A 22,097-nucleotide genomic window follows, 5' to 3' on the forward strand; every position below is an offset into this window, starting at 1 on the left:
AAGCCCCAAGCTGTATCTTGTTTAGCTTATATGTAAATTTGCCCTGCCTGGGGGTAATAGTGTAGTCAGATATGAAGTTTTCTGAGCAAAAAAGGTTGCAAGAGTGTACCTCATGATGTCTTCTCAATGACATACAGCAGGCATGGCCAACAAGTCGATTGCAATCTACCAGTCGATCGCAGATTTAATTTCGGTTGATTACAACAAATTTTAAATATGCATTCATCCCTCGATTTGTGCACCTTGTGCAATGAAATTTTTGAAATGTGCAATGAAATTAATATTTCATCAGAGATAATTTTAATTCTGTTATTTAGCTATACATTTTATATACTGTATTTAGTATGCTAATCCCTCTATAATTCTTTGTATCATTTCTATTTCCTTTTTTAAATATCGAAATAATTTTTGCTATCTTCCATTCTTCTGGTATTTTATATTGTTCCCAACATTTATTAAATAAATTTAGTATCCTGTCTTTTAAAAAACTTCCTCCATACTTGATCAGTTCTGCATTTATACCATCCATTCCTACTGCTTTCAGTGCCTTTTCCAATTCTTCCTTCGTTATCAGATCTATGTCATATGATACAAGGAAGTCTGAGGCTTATGCTGCACCAGCCAAAAAATTTTGAGTACCCAGGGAGAGAAAAAGTAGGAGGGAATCACCAAAAAAAGAAGAATGATGATATCCAGATCAGGACGCTGGGGTAAATAACTGTAATAACACAACTAGTGAGTCTTTCCTTAAGCTTTCAATCATGGAATAAAAGATTCCATGAGGATCTACAGCAACGTTTCTTGACAGACTGAATAATCTTAGTTCAAACATTAACTGTTTCTCTGTTTGTGCTTTAAAGATTTAAAATAAGGTTCATAACTAGTTACAGCCAAAATGGTCTTAAAAGATACCCCTAGGGTTGGCATTGTCAGTTGGTTCAGAAAATTTTTGCCCTCTCTGTTGTAATATTACGGTTGTGGTGGCAGGGTATTTGCTGTTGATTTTATTTTATCCGACTAACTCTGCATTAGCGGATCTATTAATTATTATGTATATACATACTGAGTCCATACTGCTTTTTTTTTTTCTTCTTTTTTTTCTTTCTTATGAATTGATCTTTGGCTGTTGCCATTTTATTTGCGCTACGCTAAGCCTCATTCCATCAACTCTTAGGGTGATGGCAAAGTTTAATAGTAGATTTTGGTATGGGATATTTAGCAGCTGTTATAATGTGATGAATCACATAATCAACTGTAGAGATAATTGCTTATATTCTGACCAGTTGTCTCAGTTGAATTTCAAATCATTCTCATTTCAATCTGAGTTGACAAGTTGGTGGACAACTTATATATTATCAGAAAATGGTCACTATTTTGGAGGTTGTCAAAAACTGCCTAGTCAATAAGTGAAGATAAGGCAGGAGAACATGTGAATAAGCTGATTGTCGAGCTGAATCTGATATACAGGTGAATTTGTATGAGCACTGTTGTTGAGGAGAGATGAGGTTTGTTTGTCAAATTGTTTTTTTTTATTTTTTTTTATTTAACTGTCCTCTTCTTTCTTGATTCGGTGGGTGGTGGTGCGATTTGTCTGGTTAATTCCGATAATGAATGAGACTCTTAGGGGAACGAGAGTAACCACATGTAAGAGAAGATTTTACAGCTCCAGCAAACAGATAAGCCTTAGCTATATTTTTGCCATTTTATTGACTTAATTTATTTTCTAGAAGTAGCTTTATAGTCCTAGTCACACTCTAGTTTATTTTGAATTTAGATAGCGATTTTGCAAGTTTTTACTTGGTGTCCATAGAGCCTTGTACTGTTCGAAACTTGCTGCCATTGTAGTAGTAGTAGTGGCATGTGATGCAAGAAAGCAAGTTTATGAGCTTATGCAGCATCAGCCAAAAAAAAAAAACACACCATTCCCTCCAAATGCCTGTCCAGTTACTCCTTAAATTTATTCAACCTATCAACTTCCACAACGACAGATGGAAGTTTGTTCCAGCAATTAACCACCCGCTGGCTAAAGGCAAATTTCCGCACATCTATTCTACATCTGTCTTTTCTTAATTTGAATTGTTATAGTATATTAGATCAATACAGAATCACGTAACATATCCCGAACTTGATAGCATGTGGTATAACGTAAAACTAGATAACATAATACGTAGCACTGTATAAGGAAATATGTTAGCTTATTATGGTATTATCAATCAATAAAATTTATTAATCTTATTAAATTTCATTGTTAATTAAATTGTACTTAAATGGAATCATGACACAGACTAGAACAGCAAAGCAACAAACACAAAGTAGCAGGAGTGCTGTGGCTTGGGGGAGAACTGAAAGGGGTGATTATTCAATGCATCACAGTATAAAAAAAAAGTGTGAAGTGTCTGCAGAGCTTTCTGGAACAGGACATGATCCTGCCAAGGGGGATGTCTTTGTGTGTGCTAGGTGTGGAGAGTATTAAGAAAATAGGTGCCAACTCAGCATTCTGATGGACATCTATGAGAGTTTCAGATGTAGGATAGATGCCCTCGAATAAATTAATGTGAAGGGTCCATCAAGCTCTTAGCTGTCCAACTCAATGCTCACTCTTGTACATCAGGCAGAAAGCGCTGGTCCCACACGAGCTAGTTATTCTCGGTATGTCTGCCAGGGGCAAAAGTTGATGACGTTGTAGAGCAGATATCATCTTTTAAGGGCGCCCCCAATAGCCAGGTGGGCAGGAGCAGCAGTGTGTAGCACACACTTCTTGATTAGACCGGGGTTCGAACCCACGACCACCAAATATGGAGGATGCGGAAAGGTCAGGAAATGACCACTGCATATCCCCGGAGCAATATGGCCTTAGTTGCTAGTGCTCCTAAAAACCAAACAACATCATCATCTTTTAAGGGCAGAAAAGATGATATTGTTGTACACGTTGGCAGTAATGACCTTAAATGTAAGAGATCAGCAGATTTACTTAAACGTACAGGTCAACGTTGAAAAAAAGTCGTCAGTTAGGGTTAAATTTGACAGTGTCTGCAATTCTGCCCAGACATGATAGGAGGAAGTATATGATGAAAGCCTTGTCAATCAGTTTGGCCCTGGAGAGATTGTGCAAGGATCATTGGAGTAGAATTTTTTTCAGCACAGTCTCTGTTTGTTAACAGGAGAGGTTGTTTCTACAGCGATGGGATACATTTAAATAGAAAGGTTGCAAGAATATTTGCTGATGCTATCGAGACAGTATTATGTGGGTCCGAAAACTAAAGGTGCTGGGAGTCATCATGGAACAAGTAAATACATGGACCGTGTTAGGGTAACTAAGAGTAAGAACATATGTATGTATACTTGCATGTACACCAATGCTGGAAATATAGTAAATGAATCTGATGAATTTGAAGTGCTGGTCAATACATCAGAGACAGATATTATTATTAGACATATAGTGCAAGGAAGCCTGAGGCTTATGCTGCACCAGCCAAAAAATTTCCGAGTTACCCTGAGAGGAGAGAGAGAGAGAGAGAGAGAGGGGGAAGGGAAGGGAATCACCAATTGTTCAGATATCAGAGACATGGTGTCACACAGATATAAGAAATGCAGAATTGGAATTTGGAGAGTAGAATGTGTATAGAAATGATAGACAGGTTAGGAAGGGAGGAGGGGTTATGCTATTAGTTAAGAAACACATAAAATCTAAGGAAGTGCATCCAGTTGACATTGGTGGACAGTGCAATGTTGAATCAGTTTGGTGTAACATAAGCAGTGGGAAAAGGGAAAATGAGAGTAGGAGTGTGTTATAAGCCTAATTACTCTGATGAATCCAACGAAAAATTGTGCAGAGAAATAGAGTAGGCAAGTAAATCAGAATGTCTTGTAATGGGGGATTTTAACTTTCCAGATATTGACTGGAACTTGTGAGTAGGTGGCACCTCCGTGCCAGGAGTAGCAGTGTGTAGCACATGCTTCTTGATTAGACCGGGGTTGAAGCCCGTGACCACCAAATACGGAGGATGCGGAAAGGTCAGGGAATGACCACCGCATATCCCCGGAGCAATATGGCCTTAGTTGCTAATGCTCCTAAAAACCAAAATAACAAACAAACTTGTGAGTAGGGCACTTGCACGCTAGCAAGACTTTTGTGGATTTATTGGATGATTATCTTCTACAGCAGCATGTTCGAGAGGCAACTAGAGGGAGTAATACTCACGATATGATTATCAGCAGTGATTCTTCATGTATTAATAATCTGCAGATAAAGGAACCTCTAGTTGACGGTGACCACAGTGTGCTGATGTGGGATTTACTTAAAGATGTAACTACCATCAAGGGGTAAAGGGAAGGGTTTTTGCTTTCATAAAGATGACTACAATCATCTGAGACATTTTTTAAATTCTATACAGTGGGATCAACTGATGATGTTAACAACAGCAAATTCTAAATGGATGTCAGATGAACTAATGAGGCTTGTGGCAGAGAAGAAAAATGCATGGGATGCATATACATTATCAAACAACACAGAAGCCTATAGTAGATATAAGCTAGTCTATAATTAAGACACAAAGGAGGTTAGGAAAGCGAAGGCTGATTACGAAAAATCCTTGGCAAAGGATGCAAAGATTTCTTTACTTACGTAAACTCTAGAAGGAAGGGGATGAATCAGATTGGTCCACTTGGTATCATTGGTTTGACTGTTGATGACCCTGCTCAGATAGCTGACAAACTGAATGAGTATTTTGCATCTACATTCACACATAAGGAATTCTGTAAGGGAGGGGAGGGCAGACATTTACTGAACCCTAACAGGGAGCTAAATGATTTTGTAATTACAGAGAGCAAAGTGGAGGAGAAATTGCTGAAGTTAAACACAAAATAGACCAGTTAGTCTAACTTCTGTTCTGTGAAAAATAATGGAGTCACTGGTTAAAGAAGCATTGCAGGATCATCTAGACACGACTGCATGCATAGTTCAGACACAGCATGGAATTGTTAAGGAGAGGTCTTGTCTGACCAGTTTGATTGGATACTATGATGTGGTCACAAAGGAACTGGATGCAAAAAATAATTTTGATAATCATATACTAGGATTTCAGGAAAGCTTTTGATACTGTTGCACATGGAAGACTGCTCTACAAATTGGAGTGGTATGGATTAAGGGCAAGTTGCTACAATGGATAAATGGCTGATTGATTGGGAGATAACAGAGAATGGTAATCAATGGACACCTATGTGGACTAATGTTATTAGTGAAGTCCCCCAGGGTGGTATGCCCATTGTTGTTTTGTGTATTGATGAAGGTGATATACCTTCATCAGTCTTAATGTTCAAGTTTGCAGATGATACAACAGTTGGCAGGATTGTTAATGACAGTATGCTACTGCAACAGGATCTAGAAAAGTTTGGCAGATCTGCTGAGAAGTTGCAACTGAAGTTTAGCATTGACAAATACAAAATACTGCATATAGGTAGCAGTAACCCAAGAGAAACATACCAACTGTGCAACTGTGTGGTGCTACACTCAGGTATATAGTTCTCTGAGCATTACAGATGAGCTTCCAGAGCAGGTTATTCAGTCTTGTCAATGATATATAGGAATTTTGCTGGCAGAAACAAGGAGGTGATTATCCCTTTGTTAAAGGCAATGGTCTTGCCACACCTTGAGTACTGCATACAGGTCTGGAGGCTTCATTTAAGAAGGATGTAGAGTTGCTATAACGAGAACAAAGAAGAGCAACAAGATTGGTGAGAGGAACAAAGGGGTGTTCTTATGAAGAAAGGCTAAGTTATGCAAATTAGCATTGGCATATGATGCAAGAAAGCAAGCTTATATAGCATTAGCCAAAAAAAAAAAAAAAACCCTTATTTCACCCATCCACTTGCACCAAAAAAATTGCAGCATCTGGAGACTAGGCATCTGCGAGGTGATCTGATTGAGGTGTATAAGGCCTTGAATGGTTTGATCAGGCTCAATGATGATAGGATTCTTCCGCTTGCTCAGAGTATGAACCTGAGATGGCATAGATTCAAATTGAAGAAAGACAGTTGTAGAATAGATGTGCGGAAGTTTGCCTTTAGCCAGCAGGTAGTTGATTGCTGGAACAGACTTCCATCTGTTTTTGCGGAAGTGATAACTTAAAATAAATTTAAGGCTAAGCTAGACAAACATTTGGAGTGACTGGACAGATGAAACAGGAAGTTCCCTTTTCAGGAACAGGAAGAAAAGGGGGAAAGGGAACAGGAAGTGTCATGCTTTTCGCAATCAAAATAAACTCTGTCGCAGAGCAACTTCCACCCACCGTAAACAATGCCCTCTATGTTGACGACTTGGCTATATTTTGTCATTCATGCAATATGAGGGTCATTGAAAGGCAACTGCAGAAAACCATTGATCATCTTACAGCTTGGTCTTTGGCTAATGGGTTCAGATTTTTATCACAGAAGACTGTTTGTGTACACTTCTGTCGCAAACGTAATCTTCATCATGACCCGGAATTAAGGCTTGGGCAAAATAACATCCCAGTTGTAGCAGAATTCAAATTCCTTGAACTTATTTTCGACAAAAAGCTGACATTTTTACAACATATTCGTCAGCTGAGGACAAGATGTGTCAAAGGGCTTAACATCCTTCGTGCCCTTTCGTCAACTTCATGGGGCGCAGATCGTTCTACCCTTCTTCGTCTTTACCGAGCACTTGTCCGTTCCAAACTCTACTATGGGTCTCAGGTTTACGGTTCTGCTAGAGATAGTGCACTTCGGTGGTTAGATCCAATCCTACAACACCCGTCGGACTGCCAACAAACCTTTTGGTATTCGCATTCAAGGGCTGCTGAACTTGACGGTAGACAACGTTGCCCAGTCACCAAGGCAATTCTTTCCACCCTGGCATGCTTATTTTCCAACTTGCGACTTCTCCCTTAAGATCTGGGAGAAGGCTACTACACCGCCATCTGTCTACCAGCAACTCTTTGCATCACATAGACAGCAGTATTCTGACTTTATGCCAGTCTACACAGATGGCTCAAAGTTAAAATGTTATGTGGGATCTGCTGTTGTGTTCCCTCACAAAACATTATCCTATAACATCACACAAGAAACTAGCATTTATACTGCAGAGTTGCATGCAATACAAACAGCCCTAGATCACATTAAAAATCGCGACTACCAGAGGTATACAATTTATTGCAATTCATCGAGCGTGTTACAGGCTCTGGTATCGGTGAGTTTTAACCATCATCCGATCCTGTCCAGGATCCGGCAGATTCTTTTTTCTCTCATGAAATTAGAATTCGATATTCGCTTTTGCTGGATCCCAAGCCACATTGGGATCTGGGGAAATGAATCGGCTGATGCCGCTGCCAAATCAGCCATTTCCCTGGATAATCATTGCCTGTCAGTCCCCTATATAATACGTTCTAAATTACTTTCCCAATGGCAAGATTCTTGGCACGGACAGGCCACAAATAAACTACATCACATTAAGCCTGTAATTATGCAATGGCAGTCCAGTCTACGCAGGGTCCGAAGAGAGGAAGTTGTTCTTGCTCGGCTCCGCATAGGTCATAGTCATCTAACCCATTCCTACTTGCAGACGGCGGATGACCCACCTATGTGCGAGATGTGTAACACTATTTTAACCGTCCTTCATATTTTAATAGAATGTCCTGTTTTTATAGAAGCACGACGCTTGTGTTTTACAGCTTTTAATAATTTGACTGAGCCATTTACACTCAGTCAGATAATAGGTGACAGAGACAATATGTCCGACGTCTTTAACTTTTTACAATCTTTTAATTTTTATACAGAGATCTAAGTGTTATACTTTTTATGCTTTTAATTTGTACCTTTTTTACATAAAAATTAATTGCTTGACGTGGTAGCCTTGGCTACCAAAATGTTTAGTAGCACTTTAAATTCGACTTGGCGCATTATGGCCTTAGCTGCCAGTACGCCATAAAAAAATCAAATCAAAATCAAAAGCAGATTAGATTGTTGTAGATTGCTGTTTCAAAGAGTTCATTCCACCTCATACTACAGATGCTCAATTGGATTAATCTGATGACTGTGGAGGTCATTTGCAGTAGGCTGAATTAGCATTAGTAGAGGCATATGATGCAAGAAAGCAAGCTTAGACAGCATCAGCCAAAAAAAAGAAAGAAAAAAACACTTCCACTTCACCCCTCTGTTCGTTCGAAATACCTGTCCAGCTGAGCTTTAAATTTATTTAGGCTATCAACTTCCACAACAAGGGATGGAAGTCTGTTCCACCAACCAACTACCAGCTGGCTAAAGGCAAATTTCCCCACATCTATCCTACATCTGTCTTTCCTCAATCTGAATTTATGCCCTCTCAGGTGATTATTCTGAGCAAGAGGAAGAATCCCATCAGCATTGAGCATGCTCAAACCATACAAGGCTTTATACACCTCTATCAGATCACCTCGCCGGTGCCTAGTCTCCAGACACTGTAATTTGCAGAACTTAAGCCTTTCTTCGTAAGAGCAACCATTTGTTCCATTCACCAATCTTGTTGCCCTTCTCTGTACTCGTTCCAGCAGCTCTACATCCTTCTTGAAATGAAGCCTCCAGACCTGTATACAGTACTGAAGGTGTGGCCTGACCACTGCCTTATACAAGGGAATAATCACCTCCTTATCCCTGCTAGAAAAATTCCTGTATATCATTGACAAGACACTATGAGCTACTCTTGCAGCTCATGGTGTCTTATCTGCACTGCTCAGAGAACTTCATATCTGCCTGCACAATTACCCCCAGGTCCTTTTCATTCTCTACCACTGTCAGTGTAGTACCACAGAGTTGATACGTTGCTCTGGGGTTGCTGTTTCCCATATGTAGTACTTTACATTTGTCAATGTTAAACTTCATTTGCCACCTCTCAGCCCATCTGCTCAACCTTTCCAGATCCTATTGCAGCAGCATAGTGTCAGTAGTGTCTTTAACAACCCTGCCAACTTTTGTATCGTCTGCAAACTTGGACATTAAGCTTGATATACCATCATCAATATTATTTATAAATACAGAAAACAATAATGGACCCAACACTGAACCCTGAGGGACTCCACTGATAACATTAGTCCACAATGAGCAGTGTCCATTGATTACCACTCTCTGTCTTCTCCCCTCAACCACCCCTTTATCCATAGCAGCAGTTTGCTTCCAATGCTACACTGCTCCAATTTGTGCAGCAGTCTTCCATGTGCAACAGTATCAAAAGCCTTTCTAAGATCCAAGTATATAATATCAAAGTTATTCCCTGCATCCAGTTCTTTTGTGACTGCATCATAGTATCCAATCAAATTGGTGAGGCAAGACTTCCCCTTAACAAAACCACACTGTGTCCAAGCTATAACTGAAATGTTGTCTAGATGATCCTTCAGTGCTTCTTTAGCCAGTGCCTCCATTAATTTTCCTGGAATAGAAGTTAAACTCACAGGTCTATAATTACTTGTGTCAGCCTTTGATCCTCCTTTGTGAATTGGGGTCACATTTGCACATCTCCAGTCTATGGGTACCTCCCCTGAGTCCAAGGAAGCTCTCATAATTATGGCTAAGGGTTTGCTTACTTCTTGCCTCCTTTAATATAACTGGATAGATCACATCCACCCCAGGTGCCTTTCTTGTATTTATCTTCAACAATTTCTCCTCCACTTTACTCTCAGTTATTACAAGATTATCTAGCTTACTGCCAGAGTTGAATACACCTCTGGCATTCCCCTCGCTAAATAACTCCTCGTGTGTGAATGTCGATGCAAAATATTCATTTAATTTGTTAGCTACCTCAGCAGGATCATCAACAGTCGAACCATCGATATCAAGTGGACCAATCTGATTCATCCCCTTCCTTCTAGAGTTGACATAAGTAAAGAACTCTTTGCTGTTCTTCTTTGCATCCTTCGCCAAAGATTTCTCGTAATCTGCCTTCGCCTGCCTAACCTCCTTTGTAACTTGGTTGCAGATCAACTTATATCTGTGGCATAGGCTTCTCTGTCACATGTTAATTTATATGCATCCCATGCATTTTTTTTCTCTGCCATATGTTTCATTAGTTCAACTGACATCCATTTAGGCCTAAACCTTGAACAATATTTCTTAGTTGGTAAGTAAAGCCTACTAGTTTCCAAGATAAGTTCTTTGACTGTTTCCCATTTTGAATTTGCTGTTGGTAACATCATCAGTTGGTCCCACTTTATAGAATTTAAATACTGTCTCAGACCATCATAGTCACCTGTACGAAAGCAAAAACCCTTCCCTTTACCCCTGATGGTAGTTACCTCTTTGAGTAAATCCCACTTCAGCAGACTGATCACTGCCACCTAGTGGTTCCTTTATCTGCAGATTCTTAATGCATGAAGAATCACTACTGATAATCAAATCAAGAGTATTACTCCCTCTAGTTGCCTCCCGAACATGCTGATGTTTGGGTGGCAATAAATCATCCAATCCAATCATCCAATAAATCCACAAAAGCCTTGCTAGTGTGTGAGTGACCAACCCACAAATTCCATTCAATATCTGGGAAATTAAAAGCTGAAAAAATTCTACCTCTTGAGCCTTGCACAATCTTTCCAGGGCCAAATTGATCAGCAAGGCTCTCATCATATACTCCCTCCTATCATGTCTGGGCAGAATTGCAGACACTTGCAAATTCAACCCTAATTCACGACTTTTTTTCATCATTGACCCATACTTGTTAAGTAATTCTGCCGGTCTCCTACTCTTAATATCATTAGTGCAAACGTGTACAACTATATCACCTTTTGTGCCCTTAAAAGATGATATCCGCTCTACAACGTCATCAACCTTTGCCCCTGGCAGACATACCCTGGTCCTGTTCCACCTATCCTTTTTACAAAGCATGTTCCCCGTTTCCCTGACAATAGAGTCACCAACAACTTCTAGTTCCTGTGGGACCAGCACATTCTGCCTTGGGGGTTGCCGCTGTATTGCGTGATGAACAAGTGCAAGCTGTGAAGTTGATGTGGGCAGCTGAGAGCTTGATGGGCCCCTTGATTTAGATCCTTCGAGGGCATCCACCCTTTCCTTAAAGCTCTCATATAGGCCAATAACAACACTGAGTTGTTGCCTGATTTTGTTACACTCCTTGCATCGCGCACATACAAAGACAACCCCCATGGCAATATCATGTCCCGTACCCGATTGTCCACAAACATCATGCAAGCAGTGCATTTTAAAAGGCTGTGATTCAGAATGCAACTCTCACCCTCAGTTCTCCCCTGAGCCACAGAACTCCCATTAGCTTGAGCCTTTTGCTTTGCTGCTCTGGTCTGAGTCATGATTTCGATTTAATTTCAATAAAATTTCAATTTCAGTACAAAATTATAACCCTAAACTTGTATCCCAACACAGTTATAACGCTGTATATATTTTTCAGTATCGAGTATTATCTACGAGTTCCGTTTATATAACTTCCATATCAAGTTATGTATTAATTAATTATGTTACGTTTGTAATCTAAGTCGTTATATGTATTTAGTTAAAAGTACGATTTAATTGACAATGAGTTTAACAAAATTAATAGATTTTACTGATTAATTGATAATGTTATATTATATACTGTACTATAATTCACACTCTTGTTCCTGGAACTAGTTTTGTTCATTCTGGCTTTGTAAGAAACAATTCAAGATAACTTGTGTCATCCAAATGTTAGTCTACTTGTATGCAGGGCCCAAAGTATACCATGAAAATGATCCCATACCATTACACCATCACCAGTAGTTTACATTCCGACAACATATGGCAGGATGGGTCCATGGTCTGTCGATCAGTGCAAAATAGTGGGACTGGAAGTCATTAGATCAGGCAATGTTTTTCCAGTCGTCCAGTGTTTGAGCTCCTAACCCCACTGTAACTGTACCTTCTTGTGTTTTGTTGACAGTAGTGGAACCTGGTTTGGTTGTTCGCTTGTGATATTCCATCCATAACAGGATACAATGAGTTGTGTGTGTGTCCTGAAATGTCTGTTTTTTTACCAAAGAAGCATATCAGAGCACAAGTTGCAACCAAGTACCACTGTTGTATTTGGTTTATGTTTGACTGCTGCCGTTCTCTTACCCTGCTCAAGTCTTGGCAGTCTTTTTGCTCGTACCTGCATACCTGATGCCAACTACTACGTTGAAAATCACTTAAATCTTTCGTCTTGCCCATTCTTACACTAAATTTTACACATACAATACTACTATGTATTTATTTCTCTTCTTCAAGAGGAGTGTTTCCATTTACAATAGCCGACCGGGATAGCCGAGTGGGTAAAGTACCTGCCTGGCAACCCAAAGGTCGCTAGTTCGATTCCCGCCTCGGGCTTGGATCAAAGTACTGCAAAATCTTTGGGAGGTGCAATATGGCCACAGAAGCCAATGCGCCAACAACTACCAAATCAAAATCAAAAATCAACCATTTACAATGGGTTTCCTCAGCCTACAAGTTATTTCTTGTTAGGAATTTTTTCCCGCCATAAAGTGCGGTTCAGGGTGTCTTTGTCGGTTAAGGCTCGGGCTGTTATGCACTCCCATATTCCATCCATCCATGTCTTCCTAGGTCTTCCTCTTCTCTTTCTTCCAGGAGGTATCCATTCCAGAATAGCCTTTGGATATCTGTTTTCTTGCATCCATTTTATATGTCCATACTATGTTAGACGCTTTTCTTTGATGGTGTCAATAATGGTCTTTTTCACTTCCATTTTTTTCCTTTATGTCTTCATTCTGTTTTCTGTCTCTTCTAGAAGTTCCTGCTGAGCATCTCCAAAAATCCATTTCTGTGAAGAGCAATTTGTTTTCCACTCTCCTGTTCAATGTCCAGGTTTCCGCTCCATACAATACAAGACTTTGTACAATCGTTTGAAATATAAATTTCTTTGTTTTATATAGGATATTTTTACTCCACAGAACAGAGTTTAACATGCCAATAGCCTTTCTGCTATCTGCAATTCTCTTATTGATCTCTGTTTGGGATGATCCGTTACTTTGTAAGATTGATCCCAAATATTTGAATTTATCGACTTGTTTGATTTTTAGACCCCATCGTTTATATTCCTCAAACAATTGACGACATGCATACTTTGCATCTTCTAAGTCTTGTGCTATCACCACCTAATCATCTGCAAAAAGTAAATTGTGAATATAGGTGTTCTTATTAATCGGCAATCCCATTTTATTGCATTTTTTTGACCAGGATCTTAGGCAGATGTCGATATATATTTTGAAAAAGTATTGGTGACATGCAACAGGAATTCAGGTGACAAAGCTGATTGCACTTTAATTCTGCATCTATTATTCCTGTAAGTTGCCTTAATAATGTTAATCAGTTGTCCATCAATATTTGCCTCTTTCAGTGCTTCCCATAAGTTTCCTTGGAACACTGTCATATGCCTTTTCAAGGTCATTGAAAATCATAAAGATTTTTTTTCCTTTTGATTGGCATTTTTCAAGGATCTGTCGTACTGCTGAGATATGGTCTATACATGACCTCCTGGCTGAAAAACCACTTTGTTCTTCTGATACCTCGATTAGGGCTTCTAAATGGTTCCTGATCCATTTTCCAAGGATCTTTAACAACGTGTTCAGGATGCATATTCCGCTGTAATTTTAACAGCTTTTCCGATCGCCCGTCTTATAAATTGATGTAATATATCCTGTTATTTCTTTTGGTATTTCTTCTCCTCTCAGTATACTATTTAACAGTTTTTGTATCAGAACAGCCACTCCTCTTCCTCCATATTTCAGAAGTTCCATGTAAACTCCTCCAGGTACAGGTGATTTGCCAGTCCTTCCTTCCTTTAGCAGGAGTTCCATTTCCCTAACAGAAACTTTTAAGCCCGAGTCTTCAACACAAAAATCCTCTATCGTCTTGAACTCTTCCCGGTCTTTTAAAAGTCCTTCATAGTTCTCCGTCCAGTCTTTCAAAGGTATTAATTGCAAACCAGCATTGTGTTTATTTTCTCAAGTCTTTAAGGCCCTTCCACGATTTCACTGATTGCTTGAAGCCCAATTTGCTATTAATAGTTGCGCATTTCCTTTCCTATTCTTCATTTTTCGCTTCTACTACCAACCGATTGGCTATTTTCTTCTTTTCAACATAAATGTTCCTATATGCATCATTCCTATCACCTAGCCATTTCTGATATGAAAGTTTCTTTTCCTCTACAGCAGCTCTTATTTTCTCTGTAACCCAGGTCTTTTTTTTTTGGTCCTTGGCTCTTCTTTTTGCCCAGGATTTCATGAACTATTTTTTTAACAGTATTTTTTAAATACTCGTAGATTTCTTCAGTATTACCTTTTATCTCTATGTTAATTGCAGCATCCAGTCTCTTGGTGAAGTTGTTTCTAATGCTGTCGTCCTGGAGTAGGTCAACGTTAAATTGATCCACTTGTAGCATTTCTCCTTCCCTGCATTGTTGGTTGTCCACACATATTTTCTTAATCCAGTTCCACCTCAGTGTTGTTTTAACAAGAAAATGGTCAGATCCACATTCGGCTCCTCTATAAACTCTGACATCTTTCAATACATATGTCCCTGAATGTTTTGAAATAATGTAATCTATAACTGATCTAATTTGTCTTGTCTCCTGTGACCAAGTATATTTATGGATGTCCTTGTGTTGGAAAAATGTGTTGTTTATTCTCAAGTCAAACTGTTCATAAAGATTGCATAGTCTATCTCCGTTGTCATTCCTCTCTTTCTCTCCAAATCTTCCAATAACTTTGCTATTTTGTTCAGTTCCTACTCTTGCATTGAAATCTCCCATTAGAAATATCTCTTTGTTCTTAGGGATTTTTTTCTATTAATTCTCTCAGATCCTCCCAAAATTGATCCCTCAAGGTATCGGTGGTGTCATTAGTCGGGGAATATATTCCCAAAATACATATTTCTCTCCCATACATTGTCAGTTCCAATGAGATCATTCTTTTATTAATAAATTACCAGTTTTTGATGTGTCTGAATTTCTTTTTAACAGCAATAGAAACTCCTGCTCTTGCAATTTTACTCTTATCGTCTCCCTCTCAAAATGGTAGTATTCTCCCATTATTTCCTCTCTACATACCTTTTTCTTTGTCTCTGATAACACGATGATATCTAACTTGAATTTTTGAAGTTCATCCGGAAGAAAGCTTCTTTTAGTTGAAAGGCCTCGAATATTCCAGCATCCCAAAATTATAGTCCTTTTCCGTTTGCCGAGTCATTTCTGAAAGTGCAGTCCGTTTTCATTTTCACTTGTAGGTCATTTAGCATTTGTGTATTTTTTACACTGAACGAGGAGCTAGCTCGTTGCAGCAACCCCCAACCTGGAGGACCAGGGTATCTCTCTTAGTCTGGCCCCTACCCTTTGACCTGTCTGGCTTGGGAGGCCCTACCAGCAACTAAGCTACTGCCGACTTAGCTTTTTGGGTCATCGCACGCAAGCGTCCCACTGCGACAAGGTGAAGAATACCATCAGGGGAGCACATATTTATTTGCCTGGTTTATATTGCATGATATGAATGTGTGATTGCTGTTACTGTTGTTGTTTTGTCATTTGTTATTTAGGAGCATTAGCAACTAAGGCCATATTGCTAATGATATCAGGCCATATTACTAATGATATCAAGTGTAGGAGACCAGCAGAATTACTTAACAAGTACAGGTCAATGTTCTAAAAAGCTGTGAATTAGGGTTGAATTAGAAAGTGTCTGCAATTCTGCCCAGACACGATAGGAGGGATTATATTATGAGAGCCTTGTCGATCAATTCGGCCCTGGAAAGATTGTGCAAGGCTCGAGGGGTAGAATTTTTTTTCAGCCTGGACTGTACTTGTTAACAGGAGAGACTGCTTCTATATACTTATAGAAGTAGATTCTATATACTGCTTCTATATACTTATAGATACACTTAAATAGAAAGGGTGCAAGAATATTTGCTGATGCTATCGAGGCAGCGTTAGGTGGGTCGGAAAACTGCTAGCTTGGGGGATACAAAGACTAATAGATTAACAGTAGCCACTGGCAGAGGTGAAAGAGATTCTTGCACTGCTTCTATTAGAATGAGCAGAAGCCTGAAAAACAAGATGCATGATATTTCAGAGACTGCTGGGAGCCATTGCGGTACAAGTAAACACATGGGTTGTGTTAGGGTAGCTAAGAATAGAAACGGGTGCAGGTATACTTGCGTGTACACCAATGCTAGGAGTTTAGTAAACAAATTTGATGAATTTGAGGTATTGCTCAAAGCATCAAAGGCGGATATTGTTGTGATATCAGAGACGTGGTGTCACACAGATATAAGGAATACAGAACTGGAATTTGGGCATACAACATCGACAGAAATGATAGAGACGGGATAGGAAGGGAGGAGGGGTTATGCTATTAGTTAAGAAACACATAGAATCCAAGGAAGTGAAGCCAGTTAACATCGCTGGACAGTGCAGTGTCGAGTCAGTTTGGTGTGACATAAGCATTGGGAGATAAAAATTGAGAGTAGGAATTTGCTATAGGCCTAATGACTCTGATGAGTATAATAAGAAACTGTACAGGGAAATAGAGTGGGCCAGTACATCAGAGAGTCTTATAATGGGGGATTTTAATTTCCCATATATTGACTGGAATTTGTGGGTTGGTCACTCGCACACTAGCAGGGCTTTCGTGGATTTATTGGATGATTGTTTTCTACATTAGCATGTTCGGGAGGCAACTAGAGGGAGTAATACTCTTGATTTGATTATCAGTAGTAATTCTTCATGCATTAAGAATCTGCAGATAAAGGAACCACTAGGTGGCAGTGATAACAGTGTGCTGAAGTGGGATTTACTCAGAGGTAACTCCAATCAGGGGTAAAGAGAAGGGTGATTGCTTTCATAAAGGCGACTACGATGGTCTGAGACAGTATTTAAATTCTATGCAGTGGGACCAACTGAAGATGCTACCAACAGCAAATTCAACATAGGAAGCATTCAAAGAACTTATCTTGGAAGTTACTAGGCTTTACATACCAACTAAGAAATATTGTTCAAGGTTTAGGCCTGAATGGATGCCAGATGAACTAATGAGACATATGACGGAGAAGAAAACTGCATGGGATACATATAAATTAACGCATGACACAGAAGCCTATGATAGATACAAGCTGATCTGTAACCAAGTTACAAAGAAGGTTAGGCAGGCAAAGGCAGATTACGAGAAATCTTTGGCAAGGGATGCAAAGAAAAACAGCAAAGAGTTCTTTACTTATGTAAACTCTAGAAGGAAGGGGATGAATCAGATTGGTACGCTTGATATCGATGGGTCAACTGTTGATGATCCTGCTCAGGTAGCTAGCAAACTAAATGAATATTTTGCATCGATATTAACACATGAGGAGTTATTCAGCTAGGGGAATACCAGAGGTGTATTCAACTCTGGCAGTAAGCTAGAGAATCTTGTAATAACTGAGAGTAAAGTGGAGGAGAAATTGTTGAAGATAGTCAAGGAGAAAGGCACCTGGGGTGGATGGGATCTATCCAGTTATATTAAAAGAGGCAGCAAAGGAAGTAAGCAAACCCTTAGCCATAATTGTGAGAGCTTCCTTGGACTCAGGGGAGGTACCCACAGACTGGAGATGTGCAAATGTGACCCCAATTCACAAAGAAGGATCAAAGGCCGACACAAGTAATTAGACTTGTGAGTTTAATTTCTGTTCCAGGAAAATTAATGGAGGCACTGGTTAAAGAAGCACTGCAGGATCATCTAGAAAAGGCTTCAGTTATAGCTCGGACACAGCATGGTTTTGTTAAGGGGAAGTCTTGCCTGACCAATTTGATTGGATACTATATGCAGTCACAAAAGAACTGGATGCAGGGAATAACTTTGATATTATATACTTGGATCTTAGAAAGGCTTTTGATACTGTTGCACATGGAAGACTGCTGCACAAATTGGAGCAGTGTTGCATTGGAGGCAAATTGCTGCTATGGATAAAGGGGTTGAATGAGTGGGAGAAGACAGAGTGGTAATCAATGGACACTGCTCATCGTGGACTAATGTTATTAGTGTAGTCCCTCAGGGTTCAGTGGGTCCATTATTGTTTTCTAGGCACCTCCGTAGCCAGGTGGGAAGGAGCAGCAGTGTATAACACACGCTTCTTGATTAAACCGGGGTTCGAGCCCGTCACCACCAAATACAGAGGATGCGGAAAGATCAGGAAATGACCACCGCATATTCTCTGAGCAATATGGCCTTAGTTGCTAATGCTCCCAAAAAAAAACAAATAACAATATTGTTTTCTGTATTTATAAATGATATTGATGATGGTATATCAAGCTTAATGTCCAAGTTTGCAGACGATACAAAGGTTGGCAGGGTTGTCAAGGGCCCTACTGACACTGTGCTGCTGCAACAGGATCTGGGAAGGTTGAGCTGAGAGGTGCCAATGAAGTTTAACATTGACAAATGTAAAATACTACATATGGGAAACAGCAACCCCAGAGCAACGTATGAACTCGGTGGTACTACACTGACAGTGGTAGAGAATGAAAAGGACCTGGGGGTAATTGTGCAGGCAGATATGAAGTTCTCTGAGCAGTGCAGACGGGCTGCAAGAGTAGCTCATGGTGTCTTGTCAATGATAAATAGATATTTTTCTAGCAGGGGTAAGGAGGTGATTATTCCCTTGTATAAGGCAATGATCAGGCCACACCTTGAGTACTGTATACAGTACTCAAGGTGTGGCCTGGAACGAGTACAGAGAAGGGCACCAAGATTAGTGAATGGAGTTTTGCTTAAGTTTTGCAAATTACAGTGTCTGGAGACTAGGTACCAGTGAGCTGATCTGATAGAGGTGTATAAAGTCTTGAATGGTTTTAGCATGCTCAATGCTGATGGGATTCTTCCTCTTGCTCAGAATAATCACCTGAGAGGGCATAAATTCAAATTGAGCAAGACAGATGTAGGATAGAAGTGCGGAAATTTGCCTTTAGCTAGCGGGTAGTTGGTTGGTGGAACAGACTTCCATCCCTTGTTGTGGAAGTTGATAGCTTAAATAAATTTAAGGCTCAGCTGGACAGGTATTTCGAACGAACGGAGGGGTGAAGTGGAAGTGGGGTTTTTTTTTTGGCTGATTCTGCCTAAGCTTGCTTTCTTGCATCATGTGCCTCTACTAATGCTAATGCTCCAGGGATATGAGGTGGTCATTCCCTGACCTCTCCGTATTTGTTGGTCACGGACTCGAACCCCGGTCTAATCAAGAAGTGTGTGCTATGCACTGCTGCTCCTGCCCATCTGGCTATGGAGGCGCCCTTGCTGTTACTAAAGGGGGTGTTCCTTTTCATTAAAAGGGTGGGTGTGCTTCATACAGTGCCCATTGACTGTATGTCATAATGGATTTGTCATGAGTAAATTGGAATGGATGAATTTGTGTAAATGTAACCAAACAACCACTGTTCTGCATTCGGAGGAATACAGGGGTACCACCAGTGGTTTGTTTAGAATTGCATATGGTCACCAAAAGAAGAGAAATTAACTCATTTGTTTCGCGTTGCACAGATTTCGAATCACTATGTATATACTTTAAATGTCAGCTAAATGGGTAGTTGTTTTCTGGATAGTAACTTGGATTTAAATGTTAATTTGGTTCTCTATATTAATTTGGATTTTATGTGAAATGTCTTGGAAAAGTTTCTGGCTCATCGCAATATAAAATTTTTTCAGTACTTATGAAAAAGACATTTATAAATGGAAAAATAAAAAAACTTACCTCATTTAATGCTGTAGAGAACTTAAAGCTGAAGGTGGATATGATCTAAACTTGGAAGTTGTGAATAAAAAAGAAAAGGAGAAAGCAGAAATAATGTTGGCAATTAAAGAAAAAGAAAGGCAACAGATTTTATTTCAAGAATATGTTCAGCAACTTCATCAAACTTTTTACAAACAGGTAAGAAATTATTCTTTTTTTAAAAAGTTATTATTATATGATCTTTATAATATAAAAATTATCCCACTTTATGTTCTGTTATAACTACTGTGTACAGGTTATCATGATGGCACAAATCAGTCCTGAAATATCAGCCTTCAATTCACTTCATTAATTTCATACTGCTCAGTCTCGCTCACTGCCTCTCTTCATTATGAATGATCTTTTGTTACTAAAGAGCGATGCAAAGTACTTGTTTATTTTATTAGCAACATCAGCCAGGTTATCTATGACTTTCCCACACCCATTAGTATTAATAGTGGAAAATCATTCAAAAAAGCAAGCTTGAAAGAAAGGAAGCAGCATTAGACAAAAAAAAAAAAAAAAAAAAAAAACATTTTGCCCATCCATTCCTTCTCCAATAGTTTGTCCAGTTCTTCTTTGAATTTATTCAAACTACCCATTTCCACAAAAACAGATGGATGCTTGTTCCACCAGTCAAGCAACCATCATTCCTCAATTTGAATTTATGCCCCCTCATGTTCATAGTCTAAGCAAGAGGAAGAATCCCATCAGTACTGAGTTTGCTCAAGCCATTCAGAGCCTTAAACACTTCAATCAGATCAACTTGCAGACACTTCATCTCCAGATACTGCAATTCGCAAAACTGAAGGCTTTCTTGGTAAGAGGACCCCTTTGTTTCCCCTCGCCAATCTTGTTGCACGTCCCTTCTCCATACCTGTTCCAGCAGCTTTATATCCTTCCTAAAATGAGGCCTCCAGACCTTTATACAGTATTCAAGATGTGGCCTGAAACAAGGGTACTGCTTGCTAATTCTGGCTGAGCTGCAGAATTTAATATTAAGCCAAGCTAAATCGCATAGTAACTGTGCAGTTGACTCATGCACATGGTGTAACATTGGCAGTCAGTCAAGTTTATGCCTGTTCATTTTTACCATTGTAACAATGGACATGACACATGAGGAAAAGTATGCTGCTCTCAAATTCTGTTTCCATCTCAAGAAAACATCAACTGAAGCATATGAAATGTTAAAAGAGGCTTTTGGTGAATCTATGCCTACATATGGCGCAGCTCATATGGTTTAGAATGTTGAAGGATGGACATGACTCAATCACAAAAATTGGTGGTTTTGGAGTTCCAACCACAGAAACCATAAACATTGCTTCTGTAATTGAGAAAACATCATCTTATAAATAAGGCAACTTACATCAGTTCACATCAGTGAGAACACATTACATACCATTCCATTTACTTTTTAGGAATGTCAGGATACAAAGTTATAACATCTTTATTATACAAACACTTGGAAGAAACCACAGATTATATATCTCCCTCTAAAACATCTATACTATCAATGAAAGGGTGGGTTATTCATAGTATTCCTTACAGAGACTTATTGCAGACTATTATCAGTAGGCCAATTCATCATCCATAAAACTGACTCAGATCACCATAATTTTATTGCGATAACTGATTTTACCCAATGTGCAATAGTTCTGCATTACTGGCAGAAAGGACTGCTGGATGATGTACTCATACTAGGTTATGTAAAAAAAAGTTAAATGTAACAGTGGTTAGAATCTGCACACCTTTTCAGCATCAGGTTTAAAATTAATAGATGTAGTGCCTACACACATACTATTTTTGAGGTCACCCCTGAACACCTCCCTTTCTCTTCTACCCTCCTTCCATGACCAAAGATTAGCATTAGTAGAGACATGTGATGCAAGAAAGCAAGCTTATATAGCATCAGCTTAAAAAAAAAAAAAAATACACTCTTACTGTTTCAGCCAACCATTCACTCCAAAAGTTTGTCTAGTTCAGCCTTGAATTTATTTAAGCTGTCGACTTCCACGACAGATGAAAGTTTGTTCCAGCAAGCAACCACCCGCTGGCTAAAGACAAATTTCTGCACATCTATTCTAGAACTGTCTTTCCTCAATTTGAATTTGTGACCTCTCAGGTGTGGAATCTGAGCAAGAGGAAAACTCCCATCAGCATTGAGCTTGCTCAAACCATTCAAGACCTTATTATTTTTGAAATATATTCTATCAGATTCCTCACATATACTGTGCCCAAAGTTCTACAGTTATGCACGGGACTTCCAAGGGTAAATGCAAACACATACCAAATATAAATCTCATAGGTCTACCTGTGCAGCAGTAGTACATTAGAATTCACAACTCTTATTA

The 22,097-nt window shown here is 39.3% G+C and overlaps 1 protein-coding gene across 1 annotated transcript in view; it reads left to right on the top strand.

Annotated features, from left to right (window-relative positions):
- LOC150083042 (uncharacterized) overlaps nt 1-22,097 on the top strand; it is a 328,847-nt gene that overhangs the window by 291,338 nt on the left and 15,412 nt on the right. Inside the window, exon 12 of the mRNA XM_090376992.1 lies at nt 19,746-19,905. Coding sequence (XP_090233118.1) covers nt 19,746-19,905 — 160 coding nt within the window. The remainder of the gene's footprint in view (nt 1-19,745; nt 19,906-22,097) is intronic.

The sequence above is a fragment of the Mastigoproctus giganteus genome, chromosome 7 (genome assembly GCF_048544385.1).
Source record: "Mastigoproctus giganteus isolate SK-2022 chromosome 7, ASM4854438v1, whole genome shotgun sequence".
NCBI lineage: Eukaryota > Metazoa > Arthropoda > Arachnida > Uropygi > Thelyphonidae > Mastigoproctus > Mastigoproctus giganteus.